The 21,661-nt window shown below is 42.4% G+C and overlaps 1 protein-coding gene across 2 annotated transcripts in view; it reads left to right on the top strand.

Moving 5' to 3' along the window:
• FKBP5 (FK506 binding protein 5) overlaps positions 1–18,325 on the top strand; it is a 201,464-nt gene extending 183,139 nt beyond the window's left edge. For both annotated transcript variants that reach the window (XM_011986566.1, XM_011986567.1), the window contains exons 8-12: positions 487–577; positions 4,495–4,578; positions 11,739–11,924; positions 14,682–14,921; positions 15,982–18,325. In XM_011986566.1, coding sequence (XP_011841956.1) covers positions 487–577; positions 4,495–4,578; positions 11,739–11,924; positions 14,682–14,921; positions 15,982–16,089 — 709 coding nt within the window. In that variant the 3' untranslated portion in view covers positions 16,090–18,325. The remainder of the gene's footprint in view (positions 1–486; positions 578–4,494; positions 4,579–11,738; positions 11,925–14,681; positions 14,922–15,981) is intronic.
• The last annotated feature ends 3,336 nt before the right edge of the window (positions 18,326–21,661 follow it).

The following is a 21,661-nucleotide window of genomic DNA, read 5'->3' as shown; positions in this document are numbered from 1 at the left end:
GACATTTAAAATCCCATGAATCAAGCTGCCCCAAGGAGTACAGGTGTTGCATTACATGTGAATGTGAGGGAAAAAAGAAAACTAAACTAGCCTGGGTGACAGAGTGAGACTCCATCTCAAAAAAAAAAAAAAAAAAAAAAAATTTATTAAAAAAAAAAAAAAAAAAAACACTAGATATAAAATCAAGTAGAGAAAAAGGCAGTGACATTTAAAATCCCATGAATCAAGCTGCCCCAAGGAGTACAGGTGTTGCATTACATGTGAATGTGAGGGAAAAAAGAAAACTAAACTAGCCTGGTTTCTAAGAAAACTGTAGCAGTGAAGATACTTCACACTGTATCTTCTGGTCAACATCTGGTTTGTCTTCAGGGTCTCTGACATATGTAGCTTGCAAATGATAGCTCTGTTGATGCCTCAAAATACTGAAGGAAGTGCCTGGAAATACACCAATTCTTTTAAAGTTTTATTTTTTACTCTCCATTTCAGATATGGTTTTGGAGAGGCAGGGAAGCCTAAATTTGGCATTGAACCTAATGCTGAGCTTATATATGAAGTTACACTTAAGAGCTTCGAAAAGGTGAGAAAATACCAACTTCCTTAAAATCATGGTAGATTTCTTCTCCATCCACTTCCTATAAATCAGTATCTTATTTTAGTAGGTGGTATAGATAGATGGTGTTTATTCATTATCAAGTTTGTCTCCTGCCTCCAACACTACTGCTGAAGAATAGGACAACTGACATAGCACAGCTGATATACAACGAAGGAGCTCCGTGTTCTTATTTTGTTCCTATGTGTCAGCTTTTTTTTTTTTTTTTTTTAAACTTTTTTGGGTAGAATCCAAGACTTGTTCCCTTATTTGTTCCTAGACTTGTTCTTTTTGTACTTTTTTTTTCCTGGGTTGAGGACAGAAAGGTTCACGTTCTGCCAAGTGGCTCCTTGGGGGAGTGGGGTGCAGCTTTTCAGAGCTGAACGGATTGTACCCTTCACAGGAGTCACGAAGAGGCCTGCACTGTGACTCCAAGTTGTTATCCCAACTGCAAGTCCTCGAAGGCCTCTAGGCTGTGTGACCAGGGATACGAGAAAGAAACCGGCTAACCCGAAGTCTTTTTTTTTTTCATACTTCTCCAAGTAGAGATGAGAGAGAATTTGTCAGTTGCCTTGGATTCCAGAAACAGTATGACTCCTTGAACATATTTTCATCTCAGTTTCACTCTGGAGGCTCCCAGCAGCAGCTGAACTGGACACACACAGCATATACCTGAGCTAGGTATGCTGTCGTCTTCGGCCACATGCCCCTGGCATTTCCAAAGCCCTGCCCTTTGTGGAGCTTCTCAAGGACTGCATTTGTGTTCCTTTTTTATTCCTGCACAGTGCTACCTCCACTTTCTGTACATTAAGGATTTTTTTGTTGTTTTTTTTTCCTTTTTTTTTCAAGACAGGGTCTCACTCTGTCACCCAGGCTGGAATACAGTGAGCGCACAATCATAGCTCACTCCAGCCTCGACTTCCTGGGCTCAAGCAATCCTCCGACCTCAGCCTCCCTACAGGCACATGCCACCACGCCCAGCTAATTTTGTTTATTTTTTGTAGACATGGGGTCTGTGTTGCCCAGGCTGGTTTCAAACTCCTGGGCTTGAGCCATCCTCCTGCCTTGGCCTCCGAAAGTGCTGGGATTACAGGTGTGAGCCACTGTGCCCTGGCCACCTTAAGCACAGTAATATAAATGGAAACGTGACCATTTATATTTTGTTAGATTCAGAAAGGAAATCATGGTCCTATGGGCCTGTACCTTTGGGTTAAGAAAGTGAGGGGAGGCCTGCTTTGGGATTCACCCCCAACAGTGACATTCCTAATCATACCCCTTCCATTTCATGTTCCCCTAGACAGACATATGCTCTGGTTATGACCACTGATTGTCATGTAACCTCTTCTGAAAACCTGCTAGCTCAGCACTGATGCCCCAATGCTGTCGTCATCGCATATTGTGTTTTTTTTTATTGTTAAAGAGAAAGAAGATAATCTTTAGCCTGTGGTTATTTAGACCTCTGGCTTTACTATTTCCATTTTTATAAAGCAGCCTCTTGCCCCTTCCCTCTCATCGCTCAGTGGACATTGCTTATTTAGGAGCACTCTCCCAGTGACACCACAGCAAGCCTGTGCTCTGTCATCACTCCAAGAGTATATTCATGCACTGCTGCTTGGTATATTTGAAATCACATGAAGGTATGTGATGTTGTTAGGGGCAATGTGATTTAATCCTTTGCCTTGTTAAGAATAGACTAGGCCTGGCCAGGTGCTGTGGCTCACGCCTGTAAGCCCAGCACTTTTGGAGGCCAAGGTGGGTGGATCACCTGAGGTCAGGAGTTCGAGACCAGCCTGGCCAACAGGCTGCATAGATGGGTGAAACCCCATCTATGCTAAAAATACAAAAATTAGCTGGACGTGGTGGCAGGTGCCTGTAATCCCAACTATTCGGGACGCTGAGGCAGGCGAATCGCTTGAACCCAGGAGGTGGAGGTTACTGTGAGCTGAGATCGTGCCACTGTACTCCAGCCTGGGAGACAGAGCAAGACTCTGTCTCCGAAAAAAAAAAAAAAAAAAAAAGGAATATACTTATATTCCAGGCATGGTGGCTCACACCTATAATCCCAGCACTTTGGGAGGCCGAGGCAGGAATACTTGAACCCAGGAGTTCAAAACCAGCTTGGGCAACATAGTGACACCCCCTCACTACAAAAAAATTTAAAATTTTCCTGGGTTTGGTAGCACGTTTCTGTAGTCCCAACTACTCAGGAGGCCAAGATAGGAGGATGGCTTGAGCCCAGGAGTTTGAGACCAGCCTGAGCAACATAGTAAGGCCCTGTCTCTACAAAAAAAAAAAAATTAGCTGGACATGGTGACACACGCCTGTGGTCCCAACTACTCGGGAGGCTGAGGCAGGAGGATTGATTGCTTGAGCTTGGGAAGTCGAGGCTACAGTGAGCCATGATCGTGCCACTGCACTGCAGCCTGGACGAGAGCAAGATCGTGTCTCAGAAAAAGAAAAAATAAAAGAGTATACTTATATTCCATAAAGACTGAAGCCAACCTAAGAAATACAAAGAGACTTATTAACTAGGTGTTCTTTGTTTTTGTTTTTTTGGGTGCTAAAACCTGGAATTGAACCATAACTAGGTTTTTGAATAATTGAGCTACATTATTAGGAAGCAGAATTATATGAGTTGCCAGCAAGACGAGTAACCCTTTCATTATTCACTTTTAAAAAGTAGAGGATAGTCGCTGGCACGATGGCTCACGCCTGTAATCCCAGCACTTTAGGAGGCTGAGGTGGGCAGATCACCTGAGATTGGGAGTTTGAGACCAGCCTGACCAACATGGAGAAACCTCGTCTCGACTAAAAATACAAAAAATTAGTGGGGCGTGGTGGCACATGCCTGTAATCCCAGCTACTCTGGAGGCTGAGGCGGGAGAATCACTTGAACCTGGGAGGCGGAGGTTGCGGTGACCTGAGATCACGCCATTGCAGTCCAGCCTGGGCAACAAGAGTGAAACTCCATCTCAAAAAATAATAATAGTAATAATAATATAATAAAAGTAGAGGATAACAGGGGCTGTGACACCAGGAACACACACTCCTTATCTTTTGAATAGAGAGAATTTTAGTTACCCATTTAAACTTCATAATTTATATGCAGTAAATAGCACTGACCACACCCACTGTCACTTTTCCTAAAGGATCCCAGATTGTTCTCTTGACTCTATGATCCTTCTAAATCCAGCTTTTAAATGGCAAGTGCAGTTATTTCTGGATTTGTATCTGTAATGGTAGAAGTAATAATACACACAATACAAGCTAGCAGATGATAATGAAATCATTTATTTATGGCTCTAAAGTGATATTTTTGCATGAGCTTTAATTCCCAGTTATGTTTTGCTTGAAGTCCCCCAGTATACATCTGCAAGTTGATACAATTTAGCAGTATTATTAGTATATCTGGTTGTTTTAGAGTGACAAGACAACCTGACCCAGAATTTTGAAAATTCTGTATGAATATACAAACTACAACTTGACTACAGTCATGTTCCCATTTTAGAGTTGAAAAACTGAGGCTTGAGAGAAACAGCCTAGTGGAGAGGCTTGCAAGAGGGAGGATATAAGGCATGACCTTAACTTTGTGTCTTCACCTTATATTTCTAAAGATTCACTTTGTAGCAGTGCTTACCAGAGTGTGTTCCTTGCTGTGTTTTTGCGGCTCCTCCCTCTTGAGCAACATTGTTCAAGCTGCAGCTTGGTCATAATGGAAAGTGAGTTCTTAAAACAGTGTAAAGAAGCACTGGCCTAGCAGTAAATTGGCACTGACACACAATTTCAACAGCCAGAGTGTTTTCAGTTTGGAGTATCTTCTAGAATTAGCTGCTCTTTGTTCTAATAGGGCTCAACTGATGCTTTTCTCTCTGTTCATCTAACCATTGTCACAAATTTACACACAGGCCAAAGAATCCTGGGAGATGGATACCAAAGAAAAATTGGAGCAGGCTGCCATTGTCAAAGAGAAGGGAACCGTATACTTCAAGGTGTGTGAGTCCCTGTACAATCCTTTCCATCTCAAATAATTTACTCAAGTGTCAGTGAATTGTGCTGATATTCCCAACTCTGAATTTTATCAACACTCTGCTTGGTAAGAATAAGCTGGAATTTTTACAAATCTGTCATTTTCAATATGAAAAATGGTGAGAAAAGAATAATGTGGGGAAAAAAAGGTACACATTCCTCTTTTACACATTCTGCTCTAGATTGTAACCTTCCACACAGGCAGACCAGGTCTGGCATCCCCGCCCACCACAGTATCACTTACTCCTAAAGCATCTTGCTTGGTGCATACTTGGCACTCAGCAAGTGTTTTTGGAATGAAAAAAGAATGAATAGAATAATTATTAACAAAGAATGGAATTCATAGGGGTAAGTTTCTCATCATTTTTCTTCGTATGAGAGACAGGGCCTCCTTTTCTTTCCCAGGCTGGTCTCAAACTTCTAGCCTCAAGCAGTCCTCCTGCCTCAGCTTCCCAAAGTGCTGAGATTACAGGCGTGAGCCACTGCACCCAGCCTGTCTTCCTTTATACTGTCTTGATGAAGTCACTAGAGCATATGACAAAGGGAAAGAGAACATACACAGATTTCAAAAAGAACTGACAGGAGAGTATTGACTGCTTCTCACAGCCAAGATGATTCGTGCACACTTGCTTTTGTGAGGAATCTCCAGATATTCCTGAATGATATTCATCGTAGATTGCTTCTCAAAAACCCTTCTTGGAGCATCTGGAGTGTGATATTTTCTCACTTAGATCTTAAACCTCTAGATGTAAGAAGAAAAGAAACTGCACTTTATTCTGTTGTAATCAGTGTTCTACCCATTGCTTCCCCACCCCAAATATATGCCTTCTCCATGTCAAGCAGAAAGGGCTTAGTGATGAGAATTAGAGGGAGAATGGGAGTTTTGTCAAGGTTTCTTTCGTTTTCTACCACTGCAATACATGCAGTGTTTTTCAGCAGTATAAAGCAGTGAGGCATAAGTGTACTTTAACAAGTCTTTATGGGGCATCTGCTATAAGCCATGCTATTATTAAGTTACAACCTTGTCAGGAGGGAGGGGTGGCAATGTTAATCCAAATGAAACAACTAGAGAATTATGTAAGAATATATAATCAACCCAAAATTAACACAGCCAGAGGGCACCATGTGTTTTCAGAATTTGAGCCAAGACAATATTGGGTCGTGAAATCAGTTTTGTGGAAGTGTATTGCAATATAAGGATCAGTTTTGTTGCATAAAACTTTACGTGTGTATGAGTAAGTACTGCATTGCACATTTCTTACTGTAGGTTGTATTCAAACAAATTTAAAATCATGGGTTTAGGTAACATTTATATATTTATACTTATTTTATCATTATTTACTATGTGTACTAAACTCTTTTATGGATCACCAGAAAGCATTGGGGTATGATAGAATAAGCTCGGAATTGGGGAAAATAGGCTTTATTTTAAAGTCATTTAAGGTCCAAAGAGGTTATATTTTCAAGTGAAAAATAGGGGAGTTAGATGTTCCTCAAGTTTCCTTCCAGCCTGAATTTCTGTGAGTTTCTAAACTCTCAAGAACAAGGGGGTTTTTTTGTTTTGTTTTGATTTTTTTATTATTTTTTTTTTTGAGACAGAGTCTCGCTCTGTAGCCCAGACTGGAGTGCAGTGGCGCAATCTCGGCTCGCTGCAAGTTCCACCTCCCAGGTTCACGCCATTCCCCCACCTCAGCCTCCCGAGTAGCTGGGACTACAGGCACCTGCCACCATGCCCGGCTAATTTTTTGTATTTTTAGTAGAGATGGGGTTTCACCGTGTTGGCCAGGATGGTCTCAAACTCCTGACCTCATGATCTGCCCACTTCGGCCTCCCAAAGTGCTAGGATTACAGGCGTGAGCCACCGCACCCGGCCTGTTTTTAATTCTAATTGAGGTATATGGATACTTCTAAACTATTCAAGTAAGATTCCAAATGGGTTGTTTGTATATCCAAATACGTAATACACTAGAGTGAAAAATGTTTCTACAAAATTTCTTAAGATCATGGGTCCTTAACGGTATTTTCTATATTTCTGAAGTCCGTAAAAATCCTGAACTGTATTTTATATATTTTATATATTTCTTAATACTTCTAAGTAGAATATTAACAGTTTGGGAAGATTTGAGGCTTTTGGCCTTTGAGTAGAATCATATCGATTCAGTGTAGTAAAGCAGCTCAGCTATTCAGAGGCTCTAATTGGTTGCTATGATACAGAATTTTGGAGAACATTATTGGTAATGAAATAATGTTATGAAGCCATGTGTCATATAGCTGTGTTCTGAATATATACAGAGAGATGGCCAGAATTAGTAATCAGTAGCGGAAAGCAATGAGTAAGTGTCTGTACAGTTACTTAACTTTGTTGCTTATTAGCATCACAACTGCAAGAGTGATACTATTATGAACCTTCTTAAAATTACCAATCTTTGGATAAAAATCTGGATCAGCAGTCACACATACGGAACAAATTATTTTTAGCATGGAATTTGATAGGCAAAATCTTTCAAAACATTAGTCCATTGGGGAAAAATTAATGAAAGGTTCAAAACCACTGACCTAAGATTTTTCTCCCAGAATGTCTCTGAACATTTTGTACCACTAAAAACTTCCCTGGAGGCACCTTTATAATTATAGGTAAAAGATCCCAGCAGTAGTCCTAGCTTTAGCTTCAAAATGGTTAGTAGATAGTTTCCTGTACATATTCCCTTCCCAACTTTCGGGGAAGGTTTCCAGCTTCCATACTGCCCTCCCGGGCCTTGTCGCTCCAGGGTGTCTGACTCGGCATGTTACGCATTTGCACACAGTCTAGATGTGTAGGTGAGAGCAGAGATGGGCTGAACTAAAAATCTATATTTCATGCCATCTGCAGCTTGGAATTCTGTTTCCATTGATCTGGTGGTTTGGTTTATACCTAAATGGGTAAAGCCTCTCTCCTGAGTAGGGTTGAATTGTACTCAGCTTTTAAGTGGGAATGATTTTGCCATTGAAGATGTAAAATCCTCATTTCAACCTCTGACTACCAAAGAGAAGAAAAATAGAGAACTCTTTATTTGGTTCTGAAAATAATTATTAAGTACAGGTAACAGCATAATATTAAGCCAGGCATTGTGCAAGCCAGTTAAACAGACACAGTTTTTGCCCTCATAGCTGACAGTGTTCTGCAGGACAGGAGCATTAACTCACACCTGGTCAGTGTTTTGTTTTTTTGTTTTTTTCTGACTTGGCAGCAGAGTGGCAAGAAGGCTAAGGACACTGAAGTGATGTGGGATTCTTGCGCCCCCTTGTGCTTCTCCTGGAAAGAAACATTTCTAAAACAAACTAGTTGAGGAGAATCGTTCAACCTCTGAACTCTTCAGATAAATTGGGCTTTGCTATATTTTCACCACCCTTGCTCTTCCAAGATACCAGTAGTGTGATTTAGAAACAAGCTATTTATGACTCTAGAATTTGAGATTTTAAAAAATTCCTAAGAGGAGTCCACCCTCTTTTATCTCTTCTTTTAGTGCAGAATTTTTCAACCTCGGTACTATCAACATTTGGAGTGGGATAATTCTCGGTTGTGTGGGGCTGTCTTGTGCATTGTAGAATATTTAGCAGCATTTCTGGCCTCTGCCCATTAGATGCCAGTAGCATCCTACCCAGTTATGACAACTAAAAATGCCTCCAGACCTGCCAGGTGTTCCCTGGGGGGGCAAAATCACCCCCTGGTTGAGAACTGCTTTAGTACCTCAGAAGCAGGGAGTACAAGACAGATTTTTCGCTCATTGGAAGTTCAGGTCTAAATAAAGTTACATGATATATATGCAAGAGCTTTCAAAGAATTTAAATGCCCTATAAATGTAAAGGAACTATTGAGAAGTCTAATACCTGTTTTTTGGTGTTTTGTTTTACCATAGCCTTCTACCATTCTGATTATTCAGAACTTACTGAAATGATAAGATCTAGGTTTTTGTCCTCCCTGGCTCTTCTTTTCTTTCCCTACATAATGTATTAGGAGATAATCAGAAAAGTTAATAGGTACATTAGAGATGGAGGAGGAGAGAGGATGAAGAAATGAGGCATGACAGGGGAAATGCCTGTCCTTCCCATCTCATCACAATGAAACAGCACCTTTCATTCCCACCTACACGTTTTTGCTCCCAATGATAGCAAAAGGTTTTGTTGTTGGTATTGTTTCTAAAGAGAGACAGGGTCTTACTGTATCACCCAGGCTGGATTGCAGTGGCACAAGCATAGCTAACTGCAGCTTCGAACTCCTGGACTCAAGAGATCCTCCTGCCTCAGCTTCCCAGAGTGCTGGGACTACAGACGTGAGCCACCACACCACTTCAGAAAAAGTTTTGTTTCCATACTTACATTCCTTTGATTTCAATATTTACTCAACAAACCTTTATTAAAGACCTCTTGGTGCTAAACCCTGAATATTCCAAAAGGGAGAGGAGAATGCTGCCTGTCCTCAAAGACCAGCAAGAGAATAGGCAGTGACAGAAAGAAAATTTTGACCTGAAACTGGTGAGGACTTTATTCTTATTTTTTTGTAGCATCCAAAAAAGGCGGGGGTAGGCCTAAGGCTATGACAAAATGTAAGTATTGTCTTAGTCAGCTTGGGCTGCCACAGCAAAATACCTACACTGGGTGGCTTCAACAACAGGAATTTACTCTGGAGACTATAAGTCCAAGATCAAGGTGTTAGCAGGGTCAGTGCCTGGGGAGGGCCTCTCCTCTGGTTCCTTGTAGCTCCCTTCTTGCTGTGACCTCACGTGGCCTTTCCACGTGCACGTGAGTGGAGAGAGGGCAGAGGGCAGCCAGCACCGTGTTTCTTCTTGTAAAGGCTCTAATCCCATCATGAGGCCCCACCCTCATGACCACATCTAACCTAATTCCCTCCCCAAACGCTCCATCTGCAGATGTCACATTGGGGGTGAGGGCTTCAACATAGGAATTTGGGATGGGGGACACAATTTAGTCCATAGCAAATCTAATGTCCTCAAGAATTTCAGCATTTATAATAAAATGCCGTGGGTCCTTATGAATAACCTGTATCACACATTTCTGAGGCAGAGAGGGTGACAGTCTTTGATTTTAGTGCCAGTCTTCTCTCTCCTAAGCGAGTGACTTGGGAAGAAGGATGTTCGAGGATGTAGCCTGAACCTCATTCACACCCAGGCCCTCCAGCTGGAACAGGTCTGCCCCATCTTCATCACCAGAAAATCTACACCGGGGCTTCCTTTCTACAGGCAGAGCGCGTTTCTTATGTCACCCGCTTTAAGTCCTGTGTCACAGGAGCATCCTTTTACACCTGCTCTATGGTTTTTCTTTTACTCAGAGTCCTTGGGGGAGGGTTGGAGTATTTGTGGGGAGAGACAACACGGCGGTGAGATGTACACGCTGCTTTGACGGTGGTAAATCCTAGTAACATAGTCTTAACACTGTTGGTCAGGCATTGAATTTAATGTCCTAGTAGGTCTGGCTGCTCCTCTGCCATCTGGCAAGATGTGTCCTCTGTGGTTTTGAGCTTATCGCCTCCTCAAAGGAGAGTCCCCAGTTGCACTCCTGTTTCTATTTGCGTGTTTACCAGCGATCCCCCAGTTCTTTCATTCATCTTAAATCTCAGTGAACACATTGTCTCAGCCCTAGAGGGGTTTTGTTTTGTTTTGTTTTGTTTTTGAGAAGGAGTCTTGCTCTGTCACCCAAGCTGGAGTGCAAGTGGCATGATCTCAGCTCACTGCAACCTCTGCCTCCTGGGTTCAAGCGATTCTCGTGCCTCAGCCTCCTAAGTAGCTGGAATTACAGGCATGTGCCACCACACCTGGCTCATTTTTGTATTTTTAATAGAGAAGAGGTTTCACCATGTTGGCCAGGCTGGTCTCGAACTCCTGGCCTCAAGTGATCCGCCGGCCTTGGCCTCCCAAAGTGCTGGGATTACAGGTATGAGCCACCGCGCCCGGCCCCCAGAGTTTCTTATATGAGCATGCATATATATATGTATATATAATTTATTGATGTGATTGTTAAAATTGTTAGAATTCTAATTCTAATCAGGTAAGAACAAAAATATGAGTAGGAGAAAGATTTTTCTCACATAGCTGAAAGACCTTTCTGATGTATATTGTTTTGTAGTTGTGATTTATGTTGTATGCTACTATCCAACTATTCGTATTCCCATTGCCTATAGATCAGGGGTCAGAAACTACAGTTTGCTGGCCAAATCTGGTCTCTGCCTGTTTTTGTAAGTACAGTTTAACTGAAACACAGCTGCACCTATTGATTTACATACTGTCTAGAGCAACTTTTGCACTATGAATGACAAGAGTTTAGTAGTTGCAACAGAGATTGGTTCAAATAAGATTGGCTGTGTTTGGAACTAGCACTTGCCAGAATGTAGTATTTGCTGTGAAGTGCTGAAGAGAAAAGTAACTTCCTCTTCTTTTTTTTGGTGGCATGGTCTAAAACTGCTCACTGTCCTTTTGAAAGACTAAAGAATAGGCCAGGAGCAGTGGCTCATGCCTGTAATCCCAGCACTTTGGGAGGCCAAGGCAGGCGGATGATGAGGTCAGGAGTTCGAGACCAGCCTGGCCAACATAGTGAAACCCTGTCTCTACTAAAAATACGAAAAACTTAGCTGGGCGTGGTGGTGGCCACCTGTAGTCCTAGCTACTCAGGAGGCTGAGGCAGGAGAATCGCTTGAACCCGGGAGGCGGAGGTTGCAGTGAGCTGAGATCACGCCATTGCACTCCAGCCCTGGAGACAGTCGAGACTTTGTCTCAAAAAAAAAAAAAAAAACACCAAAGAATATTGGCATCAAAGAACGTAGCCCAGAAGCCTTGCTCTACTACACCAAAGGATAGTACAACCGTAGTACTCTGGCTGTACTACGCCAAAGGGACAGATGGAAATGCTGGAGAGAAGCACTAGACAGTGCTCAGGCACTGCCCCAAACCAGCTCACAGGCCACTGAGGCCTCCAAGGGAGTGGGAAAGGCACCTGGAGAGCCACCTCCAGAAGGAAAGAAAGAAACCAGCTGTACCAGGGTTTGCTGGAGGGGTTGCTTCCCTTTGAGGATTTGCTTTTCTTTTGTACACCCTCAAGACCGAGTACAAGTAATGACACTTTTTTCTCCTAGGGAGGCAAATACATGCAGGCGGTGATTCAGTATGGGAAGATAGTATCCTGGTTAGAGATGGAATATGGTTTATCAGAAAAGGAATCAAAAGCTTCTGAATCATTTCTGCTTGCTGCCTTTCTGAACCTGGCCATGTGCTACCTGAAGCTTAGAGAATACACCAAAGCTGTCGAATGCTGTGACAAGGTAACGCCGTGTCTCCTGTGAGATAGACTTGAGATATTCCAGATCTTTTCTGCATCTCTGTCTTTTGCTTCCTCTCAGCCAAAGATTGAAGGATTTTTCATTTTGCTTTGTTTATTTGAATGTTTGGGATTATTTGTTTCTCAGTATGAATTGGGAAATTGAGCAAGATTTTTATTATAGCCAGACTTTTATGATACCTAGGACTGTTTGTCATAATGCATTCTGAAGAAAAGTTTTGATTAAAATTAAATAATTTTTATCCGTGACCTTCCTTATAACTGTAGTATGTATATCAGAGTAGATGTATAACTTCTCAGGTTCAGTTTAATAAGAGCAGATTTAACTTAAGCTTTTCTGGACTTTAACAGACTGCAACTGTTCATATAAAGCATATATGTAGGTCAATTTTTATTATAATCATTTATTCACTGATATGCATAAATAATTTGAAAGGTCCACAGAGCATCAGCAGCCTTTTCATTTTTACATTTGTCTTATTAATACTCTCTTTGGTCTTTGAGTGCTTACACACAGTAATAACAATGGTTTATCATCTGTATCGTTATGTGTCATTCTGATATACACCAGCTGATACTATTTTAGGTATCTGGTCTCAGGGTGAACAGTGTATATTATACTGTGGGTAAAAGTAAAAACTAATCATTGGATGTATCTTAAAGGTAGACATAAAAGGAAAAGAAAAACAAGGCAACTATTTTGTACATTCTTTGTGAGATTATTTTTTAATTTTGTGGATCAGTGTTTCCTATCGCATCCTGTCTCCCAAGACCAGTTATTAATTTTATACATATTTTTTCATTTTTTTCATACACAGTGGAGAGAGAGTGTGTGTGTGTGTGTGTTGTTTCTGTTTTAGAGACAAGGTGTTGCTATTTTGCCCAGGCTGGTGTGCAGTGGCTATTCATAGGCATGAACATAATGCACTACAGCCTCAAACTCTCAGGCCCAAGCTGTCCTCCCACCTCAGCCTCCTGAGTAGCTGGGATTACAAGTGCATACCACTACACCCTGCTAATTTTTAAGTTTATTTTTGTAGAGATGGGTGTCTTCCAAAGAGCTGGGATTAAAGTTGTGAGGTATCACAGCCAGCACACCCTTGACTACATTATTTGTCTGTCTTCTATTGACAGAAGCAGTCATATAGCATCACTGTTAACCCTATTTTTGGCAGGAGGAAGCCTGTTCTCCTTTCTTCTTTTCTTTTTTTTTTTCTTTTGGAGATGGAGTCTTTCTCTGTTACCCAGGCTGGAGTGCAATGGCACAATCTTGGCTCACTGCAGCCTCCGCCTCCCGAGTTCAAGCGATTCTCCTGCCTCAGCCTCCCAAGTAGCTGGGACCACAGATGCCCACCACCACACCTGGCTAATTTTTGTATTTTTAGTAGAGACAGCGTTTCACCATGTTGGCCCGGCTGGTCTCGAACTCCTGACCTCAGGTGATTTGCCGCCTCAGCTTCCCAAAGTGCTGGGATTACAGGTGTGAGCCACCACACCCCAGCAATTTTCTTTTAGCTTTGTTGATTATATCATTCTCTTTAAAGAAGGTTTTAATGTTTATGTAGTCAAATTTATCTTCTCCTTTCTAGTTAGAAAAGACTTCCCCACACCAAGATTATAAAAATAACTGAGGCCAGGCACAGTGGTTTACACCTGTGACCTGTAACCCCCAGACTTTCGGAGGCTAAGGTGAGAGGATTGCCTGAGCCCAGGAGGTAGAGGCTGCAGTGAGCTGCGATTGAGGCACTGCCCTCCAGCCGGGGCGACAGAGTGAGACTCTGCCTCAAAAAAATAATTAGATTTTAAATATCTTAAATTAAAAAACAATAGAAACATTTTATGGTTTTTTATATGTAAATATGATTGATCTAGAATTTATTTTTATGCTTACAATATGAGGTTAGAATTTAACTTTTTTTTTTGGAGACAGAGTCTTACCCTGTCACCCACGCTGGAGTGCAGTGGCATGATCTCGGCCCACTCCAACCTCCGCCTCCCTGGTTCAAGCAATTCTGCCTCGGCCTCCCAACTAGCTGGGATTACAGTCGCGTGCCACCATGCCTGGCTAATTTTTGTATTTTCAACAGAGACAAGATTTCGCCATGTTGGCCAGGCTGGCCTTGAACTCCTTACCTCAGGTGATCCACCTGCTTCAGCCTCCCAAAGTACTGGGATTACAGGCATGAGCTACTGCACTCAGCCTTAACTCTTATTTTCTACGTGGATAGCTGCTGTCCTGGCCCCATTTATTTTAAAGTTAACTCTCCACTGATTCGTATTACCACCCTTGTCATTTTCAAACGTTTTTATATGCAGACACGTGACTGTTTCTGAATGATTCGTTCTGTTTCACTGAGCTGTTTGTCCACATACTAGTAACCACACTGTCTTAATTTCAGTAGTTTTAAAGTTTGTCTTTTTCTCTGGTAGGACAATGCCTCTTAGTTTTTTCTTTTTTCCCATTTTTTTTCAGCCATTCTTGGGCACTTACTTGTTCCAATGAACTTTAAAATGAACTTCTCAAGAGCCCCCTCTCCAATCTCCTTGGTATCTTTCTAGAAATTGCATTAAATGCAGAAAATAATTTGGGTAGTAAATTTTGATCAGTAGTATATAATTATCTTGAGCCCCATTTTTTAAATACACTTTTTCCATCTCCTTTGGCAAGAGAACTTTGGTAAGCTGTTTGCTGAATTTGTTAAAATTCATCCTTTCTAAAATATAAACCATCTATTCCTAGGCCCTTGGACTGGACAGTGCCAATGAGAAAGGCTTGTATAGGAGGGGTGAAGCCCAGCTACTCATGAACGAGTTTGAGTCAGCCAAGGGTGACTTTGAGAAAGTGCTGGAAGTAAACCCCCAGAATAAGGCTGCAAGACTGCAGATCTCCATGTGCCAGAAAAAGGCCAAGGAGCACAACGAGCGGGACCGCAGGATATACGCCAACATGTTCAAGAAGTTTGCAGAGCAGGATGCCAAGGTGTGTGCAGAGCCCGCTGATTGCAGGTGGATCAAGAGCCTGCCGTGCCCCTTTGATTTTAGGGGACAGGAACAGTTAACCCAAGAGGCTCAAGAGTAGGAAAAACGATTTCCAATCTGATCTGAGGCTGAGGATGCTTTGGATCCAAAGGTTGAGTAGGGCAGTTCTAGTCACCAAAGGCACACGTTGTGAGAGATGAGAAAAGTAAATTCCCTTCAGATGTATTAGATTGGTTCAAAAGTAATTGTGGATTTTACCATTACTTTCAATGGTAAAAACAGCAATTTTGTACCAACTCCCCACCCCCAAGTTAGAATCTCACTCTGTCACCCAGACTAGAGTGCAGTGGTGCTGTCATGGCTCACTGCAGCCTTGACTTCCCTGGTTCAAGTGATCCTCCCACCTCAGCCTCCTGAGTAGCTGGGACAAGCACACCACCACACCCTGCTAATTTTTTTTTATTTTTTGTAAAGATAGGGTTTCACTTTGTTGCCCAGGCTGGTCTCGAACCCCTGGCTTCAAGGAATCCTCCTACTTTGGTCTCCCAAAGTGCTGGGATTATAGACATGAGCCACCATGCCTGGCCCTTTTGTCATTTTTGAAAAATTGTAAACCCATCAGGATTTTTTTTTTTTTCCAAGTAATACTTCCTCATTAAGACTTCTGATTTTCCTAGGAAATGGGATGTTATAGGAGCCCCAACATCACGCCTGTTATCTTGAGGGTTGGCAGCCAGGCTGGCAAGTGTGGCAGGAGTGGTCTGTCTGGAGAGAGGGCGGCCTCCCTACAGCATAGTTGGCACTCTGGTCCCGTCCCCAGTCTCCAGTCTCCAGGAATGCCCAGACTTCATTATCTCACAGCTGTCCTGTGTGTCAACCAAAGAAAGGTGAAGCTCCCACTCTAACTATCGGTAGCACAGCACTGACCTACCCAGCTGGATAACCTAGAGAAGATCGTTGCAATACCCTTGTGTTTGGGACCTGATACACAGTCTGGAGGAGCCAGGAATTATTTCACTTCTTTTTTCTCTGACCTTCTTGATTGCTTATTTCTTCCTTAGGAAGAGGCCAATAAAGCGATGGGCAAGAAGACTTCAGAAGGGGTCACTAATGAAAAAGGAACAGACAGTCCAGCAGCGGAAGAAGAGAAAGTTGAGGGCCACGTATGACGCCACGCCAAGGAGGGAAGAGTCCCAATGAACTCGGCCCCCTCCTCAATGGGCTTTCCCCCAACTCAGGACTGAACAGTGTTTAATGTAAAGTTTGTTATAGTCTATGTGATTCTGGAAGCAAATGGCAAAACCAGTAGCTTCCCAAAAACAGCCCCCCTGCTGCTGCCCGGAGGGTTCACTGAGGGGTGGCATGGGACCACTCCAGGTGGAACAAACAGAAATGACTGTGGTGTGGAGGGAGTGAGCCAGCAGCTTAAGTCCAGCTCATTTCAGTTTCTATCAACCTTCAGTATCTAATTCAGGGTCCCTTGAGATCATCCTAACAATGTGGGGCTGTTAGGTTTTACCTTTGAACTTTAATAGCACTGCAGAAACCTTTAAAAAAATGCGTCATGAATTTCTTCTTTCCTACAGTTGGGTAGGGTAGGGGAAGGAGGATGAGCTTGTTTTTTTTTTAAATGACTGAAGTGCTATAAATGTCATCTGTTGCATTTTTAACCAACAGAACCCACAGTAGAGGGGTCTCATGTCTCCCCAGTTCCACAGCAGTGTCACAGACGTGAAAGCCAGAACCTCAGAGGCCACTTGCTTGCTGACTTAGCCACCCCCCAAAGTCCCCTCCTCAGCCAGCCTCCTTGTGAGAGTGGGTTTCTCCCGCACGCAGCCTGTCCCTGGGGGAGTAATTCTGTCATTCCTAAAACACCTTCAGCAATGATAATGAGCAGATGAGAGTTTCTGGATTACCTTTTCCTATTTTCGATGAAGTTCTGAGATACTGAAATATGAAAAGAGCAGTCAGAATTGTGCTTTTTTTCCCTCCTCTATTCCTTTAGGAAATCATATTCAATACACAGTACTTCCTCCCAGCATTGCTACTGTTCAGCTGCTTCTTTCATTCTAATCCTTGCTATTAAGAATTTAAGACTTGTTCTTACAATATTTTTGACCTGGAGTGGATCTATTTACATAACCATTTAGGATCCATGCAGCTTTTTTTGTCTTTTTAAGATTATTGGCTCATAAGCATATGTATACTGGTTTATGGAACTTTATTTACACTCCTCTATCATGCAAAAAAATTTTGACTTTTTAGTACTAAGCTTAATTTTTAAAAAACAAAATCTATAGGGTTGACAAATAAGTAGTTGCTCTTCTCTGGTAGGGGTTTCACCCTCAGGTTTGACACACAGTTGCTCGCTTTTCCTGCCCTGTCAAGCTTCTCTGTTCTGGCGTGAGTTGTGAAAGAGCTGCAGACAGCTTCCCATGCCGGGACCCAGCCAGCAGTCTCAATCTCCAGTACTTGAGCTGAGCATTGAACTAGGGCAAGGCTTAAAATAAATGTGTACATGTAGTTGAATTTCAGTCCTTACGGGTAAACAGATTGAGCATGGCTCTCTATTCCGTCAGCCTAAGAAATACTCATGGGAATGCATTTGGCAACCCAAGGAACCATTTGCTTAAACCTGGAACATCTCACTTTTTTAAATCCTAAAAAACACTGGCAGTTATATTTTAAATTAGTTTTTATTTTTATGGTGGTTTTATCAAAAGACTTTTATTATTAGATTAGGACCCCCTTAAAACCTAAAAATCAAGTTATTACCTTTTATAATACTTTTCTTCTCCACGGAATGAATGGAATCAATTTGTGAGTTTTTTCCTTTAATGATAACTAAAATCCCTCTAATTTCTCATTTATGCTTTTGTCTTTTTTATGAAATATTTCTTTTAAAAGCCCCAGTCTCACCTACGAAATATGAAGAGCAAACGTTGATTTTGCTTACTTGTTAAACTGTTTGGAAAGCTCTGTAGAGTATGGTTCCAGTGAGGCCAAGATTGAAATTTGATACTAAAAAGGCCACCTAGCTTTTTGCAGATAACAAGAAAGCTATTCCAAGACTCAGATGGTGCCAGCTGTCTCTCACGTGTGTATTATGCTTCACCAGGGGGAACTGGCAAGAGTGTGTGTGGGGAGGGAAAGGGTGTGTGAGTGGTTCTGAGCAAATAACTACAGGGTGCCCATTACCACTCAAGAAGACACTTCACGTATTCTGGTATCAAATTCAGTCATCTTAAACAATTTGTGTAGAAGTCCACAGGCATCTTTCAACCTTTTAGACTGCATATGGATTGCCAAGTCAGCATATGATGAATTAAAGACTTTTTTTTTTTTAAATCATTTAGATGCACTTTTTTGTGTGTTCTTTAAATAAATCCAAAAAAACAAATGTGACTTCCCATTGTTTTTGGTTTTGCTTAAGTGATTTTCGGGGAAAGCTATATTGGTTAAAAAACCATGGTGGGGGCCAACTTGAAGAAATGAGACATCAGAGAGGTCAGGCTCGGTGGCTCATACTTGTAATCCCAGCACTTTGGGAGGCTGAGGCAGGTGCATCACCTGAGGTCAGGAGTTCGAGACCAGCCTGGCCAATGTGGTAAAACCCCATCTCTACTAAAAATATAAAAATTAGCCAGGTCTGGTGGTGCACACCTGTAATCCCAGCTACTTGGGAGCCTGAGGCAGGAGAATTACTTGAACCTGGGAGGTGGAAATTGCAGTCAACTGAGATTGTGCCATTGCACTCTGGCCTGGGTGACAGAGACTCGGTCTCAAAAAAAAAATCAGAAAATTGGCAATGGACAGTATCGTCCTACACTTTGCTCTAAGGTGCACCTGAAACCAACATTGGGGTGAAAGTGGCGGAACAATGCATCATTGCTAAAAAGAACCAAGTAATCAGAAAAATAAAAGGGTTCTGTTTTTTCATTAGCCAGTAGATATTTCACCTTTTTAAGCTGATTTTAAGGTAGGTTCAATTTGCAAAATAAAATTTAACTGTGCCCTTTAATATATGAAACATAAGTAAGCATATCTCAGGTGGTGGTCTGTATTGAGCGTCCATTTTCTTAAGTAGCATGTATCATCAGTACCCATCATCACAGACTCTCAAGGCCTAAGAAGATGTCACATATACTGCAAATCCTAATTTTCACACTGCAAAAGAGAGTGGTATGGTGCTGGAAAGGTACTTAGTAGGACCTCTGAGGTCTACAGACAGGTTGATGCAGGTTCTAGTCACCCTTTATTCCCTCTGAATTACTGGCTTCATCTCTGGATTTGAATTATATTTCTCCCTCCTGGCTGTTAAATTGTTTGGTGATGAAATAAATTCCTAGCTGGGTGCAGTGGCTTGTGCTTATAACCCTAGCACTTTGGGAAGCCAAGGTGGGCAGGTCGCTTGAGCCCAGGAGTTCGAGACCAGCCTGGGCAACATGGCAAGACCCTCTCTCTACAAAAAGTACAAAAATTAGACGTGATGGTTTGCACCTTTAGGCCCAGTTACAGGCTGAGGTGGGAGGATCACTTGAGCCCTGGGAAGTTGGGTCTGCCGTGAGCCATGATCACGCCACTGCCCTCCAGCCTGGGTGACAGAGCAAGACCCCATCTCAACAGTAATAAATTCCCTTTATTTGCATGCTTTTTTTTCTAAGAAAATAATGATCACCCTAGGGACCTTGAGGATGAGCCAGAGAAGATTCCTGGCTGTAAATTTGTATCTCAGTAATTCAGAGGCAGCCTGCACAACCTCCAAACATGAGGACTGCCAGTGAAGGGCTTTGTCTAGACTCACTTGGCCTTAGCAGCACACTGAACTCTGCTTTTAGTATGGTACATTTGAACCCTGTATTCTTTGAGACTGGAGACTATCTCCAATATTGGTGACAAAACTCATTGAATTTGAGCCAGTTAGTCAAAATCCTGAAACTCAGAATTTCCCAACCCAGCTGTATATTTTTTCCATCAGCTGGCTACTTATGCATTTGAATGACAATGGCTGACAAAAGTGCATAAAAGGACGGTCTCTGATGGCTTGAAAAGTTTTGGTAGACTTTCAGTACTTCCCTTCAGATTTTTCTCTACTACATGTCTGACGTGGAGATTTCTGTGGGAGGAGAAGGCACTATGTGTAATTGCCCAGAATCTCCATGTGTGACCTTAATAATATATGGCAAGAAAGAGACATCGTTAAATACAACTCCTAAGATTTTTGACAGCATCTTGTTTGGGTAACTATAGTTAGAACAATTCAAGCACAGTTTATAAGGCAGGGATTGTCTTCTAAAGATGAGGGAACCTTGGAGAATCAAGAATGGGGAGGACCCAGAATGGTGATACAGCCAGCCCATGGCCATCCAGGTCACCTGATGCCCTTGTACCATCTTAAAATAGGTCTTTTTATAGTATGACAAATGATGCTCTTGGTGTATGGAAGGAGATGTTGGTACTTCCTTAGAATTCCCGCACATTCGGTGGAACTGAAATGGCAGCAGAGCCACAGGCCTCATAGTCTACTTTGGAACAAAGCTATGGTGGGAAGCTCGCCAGCGTGTTAAGCAGAGGCATCTTTTAAAAATACACTTTAGGGGCCAGGGATGGTGGCTCACACCTGTAATCCCAGCACTTTGAGAGGCTGAGGCAGGAGGATTGCTTGAGGCCAGGAGTTCAAGACCAGCCTAGGCAACATAGCAAGACCCCATCACTACAAAAAATATATATATTTAATAAGCTACACATGGTGGTGCACGCCTATAGTCCCAGCTACTTGAGAGGCTGAGGTGAGAGGATACCTGAGGCCATGAGTTCAAGGCTGCAGTGAGCTATGATCACGCCACTGCACTCCAGCCTGGGCAACAGAGTGAGACCCTGTCTCTAAAATTAGAAAAAAAAGAAATGTGGCTGATACATTATTTCCACTTCTCAAATCTCCACAAGGTCATTGGTCCTTGCTAACCCATAACTAAGCAGGGAAGGAATTCTGGGATGTGTGTTTCCATCTTGGTTTAGTTGACACATTGCAAATACACCATGTGGCTAAGCCTTTCTTTTTTGTTTTTGTGTTTGAGAGGGAGTTTTGCTCTTGTTGCCCAGGCTGGAGTGCAATGGCACAATCTCGGCTCACTGCAACCTCCGCCTCCCGTATTCAAGTGATTCTCCTGCCTCAGCCTCCCAAGTAGCTGGGATTACAGGTGTCTGCCACCATGCCCAGCTAATTTTTTTTGTATTTTTAGTAGAGATGGGGTTTCACCATGTTGGCCAGGCTGTTCTAGAACTCCTGACCTGAGGTGATCAACTTGCCTTGGCCTCCCAAAATGCTGGGATTACAGGCGTGAGCCACCGGGTTCGGCCTGTGTCTAAGCCTTTCTTGAGGTATTAAATATTTCCAGCCTGGGTCTGCTCTGGGATAACGTGTTTTCATAAGATAAATCCTTATTGTAGGCATTGTTCTTGGCTTAAAGTTATCTCCTTAAAGCTTCTAAGGAAATAAATGGTAAGAATAAATAGTTAATGATGAGTAGTTGGGAATGCAATGACTAATTCTAGTGAATGACTTGATGAGTTTGTATTACATCTGCTCACAACCATGTTTCCACACTAAGGACTCCTGAATTTTTTTGTCTTAAAAACTTAGGCCAGGCGCGGTGGCTCAAACCTGTAATCCCAGCACTTTGGGAGGCCGAGACGGGCGGATCATGAGGTCAGGAGATCGAGACCATCCTGGCTAACACG

This window comes from Mandrillus leucophaeus, unplaced genomic scaffold, assembly GCF_000951045.1.
Source record: "Mandrillus leucophaeus isolate KB7577 unplaced genomic scaffold, Mleu.le_1.0 Scaffold3, whole genome shotgun sequence".
Classification (NCBI taxonomy): Eukaryota; Metazoa; Chordata; class Mammalia; order Primates; family Cercopithecidae; genus Mandrillus; species Mandrillus leucophaeus.
Note: the sequence above shows the minus strand (reverse complement) of the source record. Positions and strands in the feature narration are given on the sequence as shown.